The 14,634-nt window shown below is 35.1% G+C and overlaps 1 protein-coding gene across 2 annotated transcripts; it reads right to left on the bottom strand.

The window, feature by feature from the left end:
- Positions 1-908: 908 nt before the first annotated feature.
- Positions 909-14,058, bottom strand: wasf3a (WASP family member 3a). 2 transcript variants are annotated; one of them, XM_039662548.2, is made up of 10 exons: positions 13,597-14,058; positions 12,785-12,983; positions 11,383-11,559; positions 9,106-9,240; positions 8,303-8,456; positions 6,191-6,308; positions 5,764-5,957; positions 4,603-4,866; positions 3,212-3,513; positions 909-1,629 (listed from the first exon to the last, which is right to left on the bottom strand). In XM_039662548.2, exons 3-10 carry the CDS (start codon positions 11,513-11,515, stop codon positions 1,472-1,474), a joined length of 1,458 nt encoding a protein of 485 aa, XP_039518482.2. In that variant the 5' UTR covers positions 11,516-11,559; positions 12,785-12,983; positions 13,597-14,058; the 3' UTR covers positions 909-1,471. The 2 variants fall into 2 exon arrangements, with proteins under 2 accessions (XP_039518482.2, XP_039518483.2); XM_039662549.2 differs by lacking the exon at positions 12,785-12,983 and having other exon boundaries at positions 13,597-14,057.
- Positions 14,059-14,634: the final 576 nt, after the last annotated feature.

Below are 14,634 nucleotides of genomic sequence, written 5' to 3'. Positions count from 1 at the left end.
GTGTGGGGCTATTTTGAGCCTTGTTAGTGGTAATAACAAGCGATTTTTATTTGTCATTACTCTACGCCCCATATACTAGCGTTATAGGCTAAACTGTTTTTAGAGATAAAACTATTTACATTCGGCAATCATGAAAACAAATCTCTGATAACGGTTGACTAGGTAACAATGTATAATTAGACTAAATGTTCATTTTGCGCCGGAGTTCTCCTTTAACTAAGTAAAAAGGCACAATATGTAATTTTCGCCACTAGAGGTCGCTTATTCAAAACAATGACGAAAGTACAAAAGTAATCCGCGGGACTCAGTCATAAATCATATTCATGGATGAGCTGATGTTTTACAGTTTTATTAACGTATGAGTCGTGGAGCAAAACGAGGCAGCTGGATCGAATGCTAATGTCTTGGTTCCAGCGGGGCTTTTATTATGCTTACGACGTTGTCTATGTGGGGTAGCGCAGCCTGTTTTACATGGTTAAAACAATCATACTAAATACATTGGAGTGTGTTGAAAGTTGTTACTCTGTGCGTTCGCTCGGTGCGTATGAGACGCACTTGTTGCACTTTGCAGAGATCTAGATCAATATTACAATATCATATATACAGAGAGAGAGGGAGAGAGAGAGAGAGAAAGAGAGAGAGAGGGAGAGAGAGAGAGAGAGAGAAGAGAGAAAGAGAGAGAGAGAGAGAGAGAGAGAGAGAAGAGAGAAAGAGAGAGAGAGAGAGAGAGAGAGAGAGAGAGAGAGAGAGAGAGAGAGAGAGAGAGATTCAAACAGCTTTTCCCACACACACATTTTTTGGTACAAGAGGTAACAGAAAAGTAATATATAATAAACATAAACATAAATAACATTTGCAGATCGTTCAATTGAAATAAAACTGAAATAATAAATATAGAAAATACTACCTTGATTTGCTAATAGTTTAATTAATAGAATAATTTATATTTTCTGTACAAAAAAATGTGCTTCCCTCTATATTATATAGCATTCTTTAAGAAATTGACATCATTCTTAACTCTTTCCCCGCCAGGTTGTTTTAAAAAGAAAAGTTGCCAGGAATTTTTGATAATTTTCACAAAATGTTGACGGCCTCCAGAATATTTTATTGTATGTCTATACAATCTATCTAAAAAAAAAGCTGAGAAAATGATCAAAAAAATTATCGAGTCCATCTACACCCCCAAAGCTTCACACTATACCTCATCCTGGGTCGAAATTATGCAGTTTAATGTTTGATGATCGCTTTATCTTTTTTATTGTTTCTGCTTTTTGTTCATCTGTGTTTTGATTCAGATATTTTGTAATAGCGCCCTGTATGGACTGCTGTAAAATTCAGTCATTGGCAAGGAAGCGTCGTGTCATTGGCGGGGAAAGAGTTAATAATCAACTATATGTGGGTGTCTGAAGGTGAACGTATTTATTTACAAGGAAGGTCTCTATTCAGCCATTGTGTGTGTGGCTGACCATAATCAGTCAGACCATTCATTCTCATCAAGCTCTGAGTCGTCTTCTGAGTCGCTGTACTCCACGGCTATGCGGCGAGAGAGTATAGTGGCCACGTCATTCCCCACCGGCTCTCTTTTAGCCTGCTGTTCCTGTTGCTCCTGTACTTTCTTTAGTTGGATTCCTGAACACACACACACACACAAACATGTACAGTAGCCTATACAGTACACAGGGCCAACTTGTTTTGTGCATAGCATTGACACTCTTAAAATCTTATAGTAGCTGCTGAGTTTGGACTAAAAAAAATAGACCTCCATATTTACATCCGAGCTACAGGAATATTACAATATTAATGGTTGGTTAATCCAATTCCAATTCTGTACTGTATTGTTTGTTTTGTACTTCAAATCTAACAAGTATTTTATTAAAAAAGGATAAATTATGATATTTTGTAAAGAGAAAACAGTAGCCGTTTCAAATCTAGATTTGTAAAAGGGGAAGGTAAAAATAAGTTAGCTTCTTCCTTCTCCTTTTTTTTCCTATATTCTTTTTCTTCTCTTTTTAACATGCTGAGATTTTGTTTTTATTATTTTTTGTTTAAATATGCTCTGTTATCAATGACCATGTTCTGAAGAGGAAAAGAAAAATTAAAAGAAATAAAATTATTCATTCATTCATTCATTCATTCATTCATTCATTAAAATGATCTGTAATTGCGAATCATATATGGACTTTGAAGCCCAATTTGTGCACAATGCACATCAGGGAGCTTGTGTTTTACTTTCAAATTGGTCACACACGTCAGCCGCGTCACTGAACGTGGATCCACAACAGAACCGGAAGACAATACAATGCTGAATAAAGTTGTAGTTTTTGTTATTTTTTTTAACCAAAATGTATTTTCGATGCTTCAAAATATTGCAACTAACCCACTGATGTCACATGGACTACTTTGATGATGTCTTTATTAACTTTCTGGACAAGGACAGTATACCGTACACACATTTACAATGAAGCTCTAGGACTAAATCTAAAATATCTTAAACTGAGTTTTGAAGATGAACGGAGGTCTGACGGGCTCGGGACGACATGAGGGAGAGTCATTAATGACATCATTTTCATTTTTGGCTGAACTAACCCTTTAAAGGGTCAACTATATGTTTATCAAGCAACGAGAATACTTTTTGTGCGAAAATCAAACAAAAATAACGACTTTATTCGACTATTCCTTTTCTTCCTTGTTGGCCTGAAACGAGACTTCCTTAGATTTCCACGACGCATGCGCAAGAATTGCGATCTCCTTCAACTACTTCACTTCAGTTCTCGCGCATGCGTCGTGGAAATCTAAGGAAGTCTCGTTTCAGGCCAACAAGGAAGAAAAGGAATAGTCGAATAAAGTCGTTATTTTTGTTTGTTTTTTCGCACAAAAAAGTAGTCTCGTCGCTTGATAAACTTATAGTTGAGCCACTGTAGTCACATGGAATATTTAAGCATTTTCTTCATCGACTTTCTGGGCCGTCAAGAGCCAGTCCCTTAGGAGCCTATGTGGTAGTTATACAGCTCTCAAATTTAATCAAAAATATCTTCATTTGTGTTCCGAAGACGAACGAAGGTCTTACGGGGTTGGTACAGCATGGGGGTGAGTAATTAATGACTTAATTTTCATTTTTGGGTGAACTAACTCTTTAAGTATATTATTTCCTTACGCATCCTACGCATGTTCTTCTTTTCCACAAGTGTACTGTAGTGTGTACAGCACTCACCCATGCGTATTGCTGAGAGCAGGTCACTGCGAGCGTCTGCGACGGGCTTCAGACTGCGTCTCCGTCCCTCTCCGAGTGCACCGGGATGAGGAGGCGGCGCTGGAGGAGGAGGAGGACCTGAAGGAGCCGAAGCTGAAACCGGTCCGGGAGGTGGGACAGGTGGAAGAGGACACCGTAGGGATGATGTGATTGGTCCAGGATGAGGAGTAGCTGGAGGCGAGGCAAACGCCGTCTGTGCAGAGGGAATGAGGAGAGCCAGTGGAGGCGGCGGTGGGCCTGAACTGGCATAATACTCCATCATACTACAAGAGACACAGAGAGAAGGCGAAAAACAGAGTATTTGGAAATGACCCATCGTTTCGCTAGATAAGACCCTTATTCATCGTCTGGTGTCGTTTAAAGCCCTCTGAAGCTGCACTGAAACTCTCATTTGCACCTTGAACCGATTGGTTCCCATTGAAGTCCATTATATGGAGAAAAATCCTGGAATGTTTTCATCAAAAACCTTAATTTCTTTTCGACTGAAGAAAGAAAGACGTGGACATCTTGGATGACACGGGGGTGAGTAAATTATCAGCAAAAGTTTTTTTTTCAAAAGTGAACTACTCCTTTAACCCCTTATGGGCATTTTTGTCTTTTTAAGCTTTTTTGTTGATAATTTTGCATGTGTTTATGCCAAAAGCATACATTTTGGCACAAGTGTTTATTTTGTTCACCCCTATCACCCATTTAATAAATCTAGTTTACACTAGTAACACAAAATAGTTACACCCCATTGAAACCCATTAAAATGGCAATTTTTAATCCCAGAGCCATTTAACTATACAACTATGCAGTCTTTCATTCTGTTGGCGAGGCCTCAAAAAAATTAAATTGTACTATTTTTATTTTTTTATTTTTTAAGGTTTGGCCTATAAAGCAAATACCCACTTTAGTCCTGTTTAATGCAATAGTTGTGTGGGTGTGTTGGTATGTATGTTAGAGTGTGCTGTATGTGTGTGATACACCAAAAAATGTGTATATAAGTACAGTTATTTGAAATATATTCGTAATATCTGAAGTGCACTTCTTTTACACAAGCAGCAGAACAAAACCATAAAAGCATTTAACCAATTTGTTTTTTTTTAATTGAACAAAAAACTGCAACAAAAAGTTTTGCACTAGAAATAGTCGTAGAGTAGACTATATTGATCAAATAAGCTATGTTATATGGCTTAACATGGTTACATGGTGTGTGTGTGTGTGTGTGTGGGAGGCAGGACTATGCTGGCAATTGTAAACGAAAGCATGTGACGGGTAACTTTTTTTCCAGCATTCTTACAAATTCAGAAACAGAAAACGACAATATCTTGTTTATTTAAAATAGCCGAGTCATGCGTGTTTGCTGTTACCCGTAGTCTGTTGGTGGAAGCATGTGGGCTCCATTGACCCCGTTTTCCCGGGGCAGGGACTGTGGAGGAGCCGGATGTGTTCGAGCGAGTAAAGCCCCTCTGTAACCTCCATCAGCAGCCACAGTTACCCCTGCAGGCCCGCCGATGCTGTGGTACTCGTGCTCCACCCCTCCATTAGCACTCCATGATGCTGTGTCCACGGGATGAGCTCGGGCTGGAGCGTGGCATGCTGGGACTGGGTAGTCGGAGTTGTTTGGATGTTGTCTGGTGAAAGGAACCGAATCATAAGAAATCTAGTTTGCTTCATTAAAAGAATTACTACGTACTTTATATAAATAAATATACACTTAACAGGTCAAAAGTTTAGAATAATTCCTTCACGATCCTTCAGAAATCATTCTAATATACTTATTTGGTGCTCAATAATTAATGATGGTTCTTAAATGTATTAATGTTGGAAGTTTTGGCTGCTTAATATTTTTGTGGAAACTATGATAGATGTATTTTACTGTCACTTTAATTTAATGTGTCCTTTATTATTATTCAAATTATTTTTTTTAAATTTTACTTACCCCAAACCTTTGATTGGTAATGTATTATGGTCTCCACAAAAAAATAAAAATAAACAAATAAATATATATATATATATATATATATATATATAAAGAAGGAAAAATCAGCATATTAGAAAGATTTCTGAAGGATCATGCGACACTGAAAATTCAGCTTTGAACACAATAACCTAAAATATTCACAGAAAAAGGTTATTTTAAATTTTAATAATATTTCACAATATTTTTGTGTTTTTGCTTAAATAAATGCAGCCTTGATGAGCACAATAAACGTCTTTCAAAAACGTATGAACATTTTTATATATAAATAATATATATTATTTGCATTTATAATAACCACTGTAATATTCAATAAAAAAAATCAGAATTGTTCATTTTGATTTTATTATGCCTTTAAATGAATGCCTTAAAACTCTTGTATCATATCCTTGTGCATTGCATTGTCCCATTCACTTATTATATTACTAAGTACATCACTGTAACCATTAATATTAATATTATTATTATTTTTTTAAACTGAGTGATGAGTTGAAATAATTTTGTAGCAAATGTGATTATTATGGCATAAATACGGTATAAAATATCAGACCTGTACTCTGGAGACAGCGAGCCCTCAGACGATACACCCCTGCGAAGTGTATGATGATGATGATGATGATGACGATGGTCCGGCCGTAGCTCTTTATCAAAAGCCATCATGTTCCATTCCTGTCTGCGGTTATGAGCCTTACGAACCTTCTTCACCTCACGAGGCAACGTCCCATCGACTCCCCGCTTCTGCTCCTGTGCCAGAAGATGTAAATGATCTGAGCTCTCAGCTTCCAAAAACTCGTTCATTCTGTGCAATATGATTTTCCTCTGGGAGAGGATCCATGGGAGTGAGTTTTTACTCAAAGGAACTGTGTGTGATTAGTGTCAAATAAGAAGAACTCATTCTGCTGCAAACCCAACTACATTTGCAAAAACGTTAACAGATTTATACTCATTCAAAACATTCAATGGAGTGATTATTTTACCCTATATTTCCTCTTCTCTTTTCTCTTGTCTTCTGTGTCTTGAAGCATTTTCTCCTTCCACAAGTCAAAGAAATATGAGGGGTCTGTGTAGAACTTAATTCCATCAATATGGTCATCCCTGGATCAAACAAACAAACACAACTCATTTGTACACAATGAGCATCTTAAAGGTATAGTTCACTTAAACATTTAAATTCTGTCATTAAAAGAGTAGTTCTCTTTTCAAAAAACGTTTGCCGGTAATCTACTCACCCTCTTTCTTTCTTCAGTCGAAAAGAAATTAAGATTTTTGATGAAAACATTCCAGGATTTTCTCCATATAATGGACTTCAATGGGAAATAAACGGTACAAGGTCCAAAAGACATTTTCAGTGCAAACTGCAAACTGTTCAAAGGGCTTTAAACGATTCCAGACGATGAATAAGGGTCTTATCAAGCGAAACGATCGCTCATTTAATAAATAAATAACAAAGTTTAAGTTTTATAAGCTCAAATGCTCGCCTTGCTCTGTACTGTGATGCGTGTTCGTGACTCTCCTGTTCGAACTCGTTCATCAAAATGAACGAATCTTTTCCCGAGTCAAATCGTTTGAATGAACCAAATGACTCGGAAAAAGATTCGTTCATTTTGATGAACGAGTTTGAACAGGAGAGTCACGAACACGCATCACAGAACAGAGCAAGGCGAGCATTTGAGCATATAAAAATTAAAATTTGTTATTTATTTATTTATTTATTTATTAAATGAGCGATTGTTTCGCTTGATAAGACCCTTATTCATCGTCTGGAATCGTTTAAAGTCCTTTGAAGCTGCACTGAAAGTGTCTTTTGGAACTTGAACCGTTTGGTTCCCATTGAAGTCCATTATATGGAGAAAAACCTGGAATGTTTTCATCAAAAACCTTAATTTCTTTTCAACTGAAGAAAGAAAGACATGGACATCTTGGATGACATGGGGGTGAGTAAATTATCAGCAAAAGTTTTTTTTTAAATGAACTACTCCTTTAATTCCTCTCCCTCATGTTGTTCCAAACCCGTAAGACTTTCGTTCATCTTCAGAACACACAAAGATCTCTTTAAGGAAATCTGAGAGATTTCAGTCCCTCCATTGACAGATACGCAACTACAACTGTGACGCTTCAAAAGGAGATCGTAAAACTAATCCATATGAATTGAGCGGTTTAGTCCACTTTTTCTGACGAGACTCGATCACTTTATATGATGAACAGACCGAATTTAGGCTTTTATTCACATATAAACGTTCATCAACTCACACATCAGTGGTAAACAGAAGCTCAAACATGTTCGCATCACGTAAAATTCTGTAAGAACCAATGAGGTTTGGTTTAGCTTCTGTTTATGTTCACCGATCAATGTTTAAATGTGAATAAAAGCCTAAATTCACTCTGTTCATCTCTTCAGAAAATGTGGACTAAACCGCTCAATTCATATGGATTCGTTTTATGATCTCCTTTTGAATCGTCAAAGTGGTAGTTGCGTATCTCTCAATGGAGGGACAGAAATCTCTCAGATTTCCTCAAAAAGATCTTCATGTGACTCCCGGACGAAGTGTTTTTAGTGTTGATTATGACCAAGCCATAGAAATAAAGGCTTTTTAACTTTTCTAAAGAGAGTGCCTTGGATTTTCCTGTTGATTTCTTTGAGTTTCTTCCTGGACTGTTTGAATCCAGGAAGAGCTTCTCTACAGACATTTGTTTAGATCTTCATGTGTGTTCTGAAGATGAACGAAAGTCTTACAGGTTTGGAATAACATGAGGGAGAGGAATTAATGACAGAATTTTAATATTTCTTTTTAATATTTCTATTTTTTTTTAAATGGTTTTAATTTACTGTATTTTATTTTTATCATAATTTTTATTTTTCATTATTTCTTATTTTTGATTCTAAACTGTTTTAATTATTCTGATTTCTTTTGATTATTTTAATTTCTTCTATGTAAAGCACTTTGAATTGCCATCGTGTATGAAATGTGCTATATAAATAAACGTGCCTTGCCTTGCCTATTTGGGTGAATCAACCTTTTAATATACAGTATATATATATATATATATATAAAAAGGATGAAAGCACACACACACACACACACACACACCTGTAGGCAGACAGTATGTTCAGAGGTGGTGGTTTGTCGCTGGTGTTGTACATCTCTGTGATGGGGTTTGGAGTGCTGCTCTTTGTCACCGCCTGCTGGTCTTGAACAGTAGAACTCTTGAAGGCTTTCCGCATGTTAATGTCCTGAAGTGATACTGTGGCAAAAAGGAGACAGAGAGATCTTTACACAAAGTACATCAGTTATCCCTAGGCACACAATATCTGCTCTCCACAGAATTAGAAAACACACCATTTGCAAAGTTCTATACACATCAATTACCATCAATATTACAGATTTTCTAAAAATGAATAGCGTTAAAATGTTTAAAAATAAATTGATAATCTACAGAGCGTGCCCATCATTCAAGTATGATGCTATTAATATTTCACCGGTACTGGTTTAATCATTTGGTTAACCTTACTTTGACATTTTAAGCAATGTGTCTTGTGGTTACTTACCACACAGATAATAATTTATATGCATATGCAGTCGTGAGACACTGGTACGAATTTTGTTCTAATTTAAAAAGCAACTAATTAAATGAGAAACGTAGTGATTAAAGTCGAATGAAGTGTAAGTTGAGAGAGTTCTTTTGTCCCTTTATTATGACATATGGAAAAAAATCACATCAGTAAACACAACATGATAATTATAATAATGTGCACGGATAAATCATTTAGAATAAATTCTGTGCTATTTCATTAAAAAGAATTGTCATTTTAATTTCATTGTGACATTAATTGGGTAAATACACCCAAAAAAAGCACCCCTTAAGTGCATGTGAACCTTGACCTTTGACTGACCTTCCTCCACACTAGAGTCCAACTCAGTGACCTTGATTGCAAGTCGGTCTACGCGGTCCTGTAGAGAATTAGCACGCAGGTAGAATGTATTGGCTTCATTAAAGAGCTCACCAAACACGTCCTCGGCATGTTTACCTGTAGAAGATGAGCACGACAGACAGAAGATCGGACATCTTGAGCTTTGAAATGCAGAAACCATCAGGAACATGAGGCTAAGCTACACCTTTTATTTACAATCGTCAACATTACAGTATATCCACTCCTATATAATTATAGTGCATGATCTAATATATTGGTGAACTGCAGCACATACGTACGTATTCACTCCAAATCAACTGACTCACACACACACACACAGGATATTGCAGGCAACATGAATTCAGGATTCAGGACATGCAGGATCTTTGACCCCACAGAACATGCATACACTCGGCATCCACATCTGTCGATCTCTCTCTGCACTTGATGGGATTAAGCTTTAGAGCATTTGCTGGAAGCCAGCGGACAAAAAGCATTGTTATCTCATCTCATTCCGTCTATTGATTTATAGTGTGTTTGTGTAAAGCAGAACTACTTGCATATAGATTCAACTATATCATGATTTTAACCAGAACGCTAAACTGTGTTCTCAGAGCAAGGCTGTCTTGAATAAATGTCAGGCTCCGCTGCATGTGTATTTATTTATTTATTTACTTATAAATGTATATAATTAATCATTTATATTACTTCTAATATTTAAAAAAAAAAAATCTTCTCAAATTAGTGTCAATGTTGAACATTGTGACTTTTTGTTATTGTTTTTAGGCAATATTGGTAGAAATGATTAATTGGTATTTTTTGTTTTGCTTTGTTTTGCTTGGGTTTTAGTTTAGTTTTGCTTGTTTTGTTTTACTTTGTTTTGCTTGGGTTTTTGTTTAGTTTTGTTTGTTTTGTTTTACTTTATTTCGCTTGTTTTTTGTTTAGTTTTGCTTGTTTTGTTTGGGTTTTTTATTTAGTTTTGCTTGTTTTGCTTGGGTTAATTGTTTAGTTTTGCTTGTTTTGTTTTGCTTGGGTTATTTGTTTAGTTTTGCCTGTTTTGTTTTGCTTTGTTTTGCTTGGGTTTTAGTTTAGTTTTGCTTGTTTTGTTTTACTTTGTTTTGATTGTTTTTTGTTTAGTTTTGCTTGTTTTGTTTTACTTTGTTTTGCTTGGGTTTTTGTTTAGTTTTACTTGTTTTGTTTTACTTTGTTTTGCTTGTTTTTGTTTAGTTGTGCTTGTTTTGTTTTACTTTGTTTTGTTTGGGTTTTTATTTAGTTTTGCTTGTTTTGCTTGGGTTATTTGTTTAGTTTTGCTTGTTTTGTTTTACTTTGTTGTGCTTGTTTTTGTTTAGTTTTGCTTGTTTTGTTTTACTTTGTTTTTTTGGGTTTTTTAAATTTAGTTTTGCTTGTTTTGTTTTACTTTGTTTTGTTTTGCTTGTTTTGTTTGGTTTTTTGTTTAGATTTGCTTGTTTTGTTATGTTTTGCTTGGGTTTTTGTTTAGTTTTGCTTTTTTGTTTTGCTTTGTTTTGCTTGGGTTTTTGTTTAGTTTAGTTTTTTTTGTTTTGCTTTGTTTTGCTTGGGTTTTTTTAAGTTTAGATTTTTTGTTTTGCTTTGGTTTTTGTTTTTGTTTAATTTAGCTTTTTTGTTTTGCTTGGGTTTTTTTAGTTTAGTTTATCTTTTTTGTTTTACTTTGTTTTGCTTGGGTTTTTGTGTAGTTTTGCTTGTTTTCTTTTGCTTGGGTTTTTTGTTTAGATTTGCTTGTTATGTTTTGCTTGGGTTTTTGTTTAGTTTTGCTTGTTGTTTTGCTTTGTTTTGCTTGGGTTTTTGTTTAGTTTAGCTTTTTTGTTTTGCTTGGTTTTTTTTTAGTTTAGTTTAGCTTTTTTGTTTTACTTTGTTTTGCTTGGGTTTTTTAGTTTTGCTTGTTTTCTTTTGCTTGGGTTTTTTGTTTAGATTTGCTTGTTATGTTTTGCTTGGGTTTTTGTTTAGTTTTGCTTTTTTGTTTTGCTTGGGTTTTTGTTAAGTTTTGTTTGTTTTGTTTTGCCTGGTTTTGCTTGTTTTTTGTTTTGTTTTGCTTGGGTTTTTTGCTTAGATTTGCTTGTTTTTTTGTTTTATTGTCTAGCTGTCTGGGTAAATTGTCAAATGATTTTTGAAAACATATTGACATCAAGAAAATAAGCGTACATATTACATGGTGGTATTGTAAAGGCAGCTAAAAATTCAAAATCTATTTGAGCACATCTAACATGATAGAGTAGGTCTTACTGAGGCTGCTGAGTTGGCGTATGATGGAAGAGAGTGTATTGTTGGTCACACACTCCAGCTCATTGCTGATGGTCTCAGGTAAAGCTCCTCTGCTCAGATGCTTTGGCTCGATGTTTCTCTTGACCAGCGGCATGGCTTCACCTCACCACACACACACACAGCAACAAACCTCAGCACCTGGAAGTACACAAACACAGTCAGTTAGACCAAACATCCTCACAATGTCACTTAATGAAGACTAAAATATGAACCTGACAGATTGAAAGTTTAATATAATTTGTTAAAAACGAATCAATTTAAGGTAATAATAATCACACACACAGAGAGAGACACACACACACACACTTTATAGTTTTAAAAAGAATACTACTTGTGGGAATAATATACTTTTAAAAAAAGGGCTTAAGTAAAAATTGAATGTAATGTTTTTGGACCCTTAATTGCATGTAATATATTCCTTTCTATTGAAACTTGTATGACATCTGTAATGATGACATTTTAAAACACTACCGTTAAATTATAATCAAGTACTTTACATGTACTTCAGTATGTTAATGTTAATCAACACATTAAAATAACTAAAAAAATTAAAACACATTGGTAAAACTTTTATTTTGACATTATTACAAAAGTGCACTCAAGTTTGGTCAACAGTTATAAACACCTCACCAGTTCATTTCAAAGCTTGCATGTGTAATGTTAGTTTCATTCTGTGGCCAGCTATCCAGAAACAAGTAAGGTAACTGTGTGTCACCAGAAGATTATACAGGGGATTAAGTTATTAGATGCGCACACGCACACACACACACTGCTCACTGGATTACACTCGCTGTCACATTAACTCCCAGTGACACATTTGAGAGAGAACACTGCAAAGGTTTTGACATTTGTTACACTTTAATGCATGAAACTAATAATGTGTGTAGAATAAAAGGAACGATCTTAATCTAAAACCATTAAATCCACAACACAGATTCACCTTCCTGGAGAACATATCAGTGCTGAGACATGGAGGTTCGTTTATTTCAATCCAAGGCTCAAGGTTTGATGTGCACTATTAGATATTTTATAAATAACAGGTTTGAAGTCACATTCTCATAATAGTTATATTTAGGTTTCATGTATCAGGAGAAGCTAACCACATGTAATTGCTCAGCATCTCTCTGTTAGCGACTAGTGGAAAGGTCCATTAACTCAAATGGAAATCAATGGCTCACTACTCAACAGTGCTCCATTTCACTATAGCAAAAGCACAGAACACACAATATAGCATTGTACTGCATGACACTAATTATCTGTTAATGACAAAACAAATAAGGACAAAATATTTATTTCATGTCAACTCTCAGAGAGATTGACATGGTTATGGATGTGGCAAAGTTCATGTATTTTGTATGATTACCCCGTAGTAGATCTATACAGGTGGAGCTGGGGAGGGTGGAGCAAGCAACAATGCTAAGTATATGAATGTTGAGCGGCGAACCTCAGCAACCAATCAGCTGCTCTATGTAGATAACGATGTCATCGCTTAGTTGCTAACCAATTGAGTTGAGGACCAATCAGCCTGTGCCATCGCCATTTCATGACAGAACTTTGTATTTCTGTTAAAATAATTGCAAGCTACGGTTAAAATGATTAAAGACTTTATGCCATTTGGGTGTAGAAATGTGACAAACAAGTAAAATACTAAATCAGCAATATACTATTGATTTGGTATAATTATAAGCCATCATCACCAAAGGCAAACAAAGAATATAGTTATACACATAGTATAAGAAATTACTTATTTTTTTAAAGTTATATTTAGTTATTTTAATGTGCCATGGTAGTAGCATGGTATTTTTGATGTGCTGTCCCATGTAAAAATCAACATGACAATAATGGTACAGACTGATATGAGTATCATGGCATCACTAACATCCCTACCATCATTACCAGTACTTTTAGTAAACGGAATTGGAGTTGGCAAAGCGCTCTCAACTCAAAACGCTGATAGATAGCAAAGTTTAGGACTTACTAAATAAATAAACGTAGCGTCCGGCATTAATAATGACGCGCTGCTTCACTGAATACACACGAGTCGCGTCGACGCTGACAACTACAAGTTATATAGATGCCCTAAATAAACTGTGTACACATGTAATATTAGTTATATTATAATAAAGAAGCACTTCACAAAGTTTTGAGTATGTATTTCAAAACATGTTCGCTTACCCAAAGTGTGTTGAATGCAGACGCACGTCAGATGAGACTGAGGTCTGTCACTCTTCCATCAAGGCATCGCGCATTAGGGCGGGATTATTATGTTGATTGACAGCTCTGTGCACCAATCGCATTTCACGATCGGGAAGCTTCTTTAGAGATTACAACTGTGATGACCAATCAAGCAGTCGCGTGTGGATGAAGAGAAGATGAGATAGTTTTAGGATAGGAATTAGGAAAGGTGAGCTATATCATTTATTTTTTTTTAGATTTAATTAAAATCTGTATCAAATGGTAGGCTAAATAATTGTTGTTGTTGTTTTTTGTGCGAGTGTGAATTATATCCTCCACACTCGCAGAGATGTCACTGAAGAACCAAGTCTAGAGAAAAACTGAAAAAAAGAAAAGAATTAAAATAAAATAAATAATGATAATAATAATTAGATTAAAATAAACGAGTAAAACAATAAATGAGATCTAAATAAATAAATAATGTGATAAAAAATGTGATTAGTTATTAATCTAGTAAAATTAAATAAGTAAAAATTTGTTTAATATTAGATTCATATTAAATAACGATATTAAAATAATACATAGAACATTATATATATAAACAAATTTAAGATTTACAATATTCATTTTTAATATGTATAAACTGAGGGTTTATGAAAGCCAGATGCCTTATACATTTTAGGATGGTGGCCCTTCACAGGGATGATCAAAATTGGGGGTCCGTGAAATCTAAAAGGCAGAAAACTATAAAATATTTTCACTATAAAGAACCTTTTGTCCATTGAAAAGGTTCAATAGATGTTAAAGGTTCTTTATGGAACCGTTAAAGGGATAGTTCACCCAAAAAATGAAATTTCTGTCTTACTCACCCTCATGTTGTTCCAAACCCAAAAGAGCCACAAGAGCACAGATGCATGCGTGTAGACATTGCGTGCTGTGAACGCGTCAATTATATCAACTTTTGTAAAAACTAATCACAATGAAAGCATTTAAACTGCAATATTTAACATACACTCACCTAAAGGATTATTAGGAACA

This window comes from Pimephales promelas, chromosome 4 (assembly GCF_988280905.1).
Source record: "Pimephales promelas chromosome 4, fPimPro1.hap1.1, whole genome shotgun sequence".
NCBI lineage: Eukaryota > Metazoa > Chordata > Actinopteri > Cypriniformes > Leuciscidae > Pimephales > Pimephales promelas.
This window is presented reverse-complemented; position numbering and strand designations above follow the sequence as displayed.

Bases quoted from the DNA above. Each gene is read 5' to 3' on its own strand.
- wasf3a (XM_039662548.2), bottom strand. From the start codon at position 11,515: ATGCCGCTGGTCAAGAGAAACATCGAGCCAAAGCATCTGAGCAGAGGA. The intron at 5,958-6,190 runs GTAAAATAATCA...CTTCTGGCACAG, and splicing joins AAGAGAAGAGGAAATATAGG to GAGCAGAAGCGGGGAGTCGA. The intron at 3,514-4,602 runs GTAACAGCAAAC...TGTCTCTTGTAG, and splicing joins CTTCCACCAACAGACTACGG to TATGATGGAGTATTATGCCA.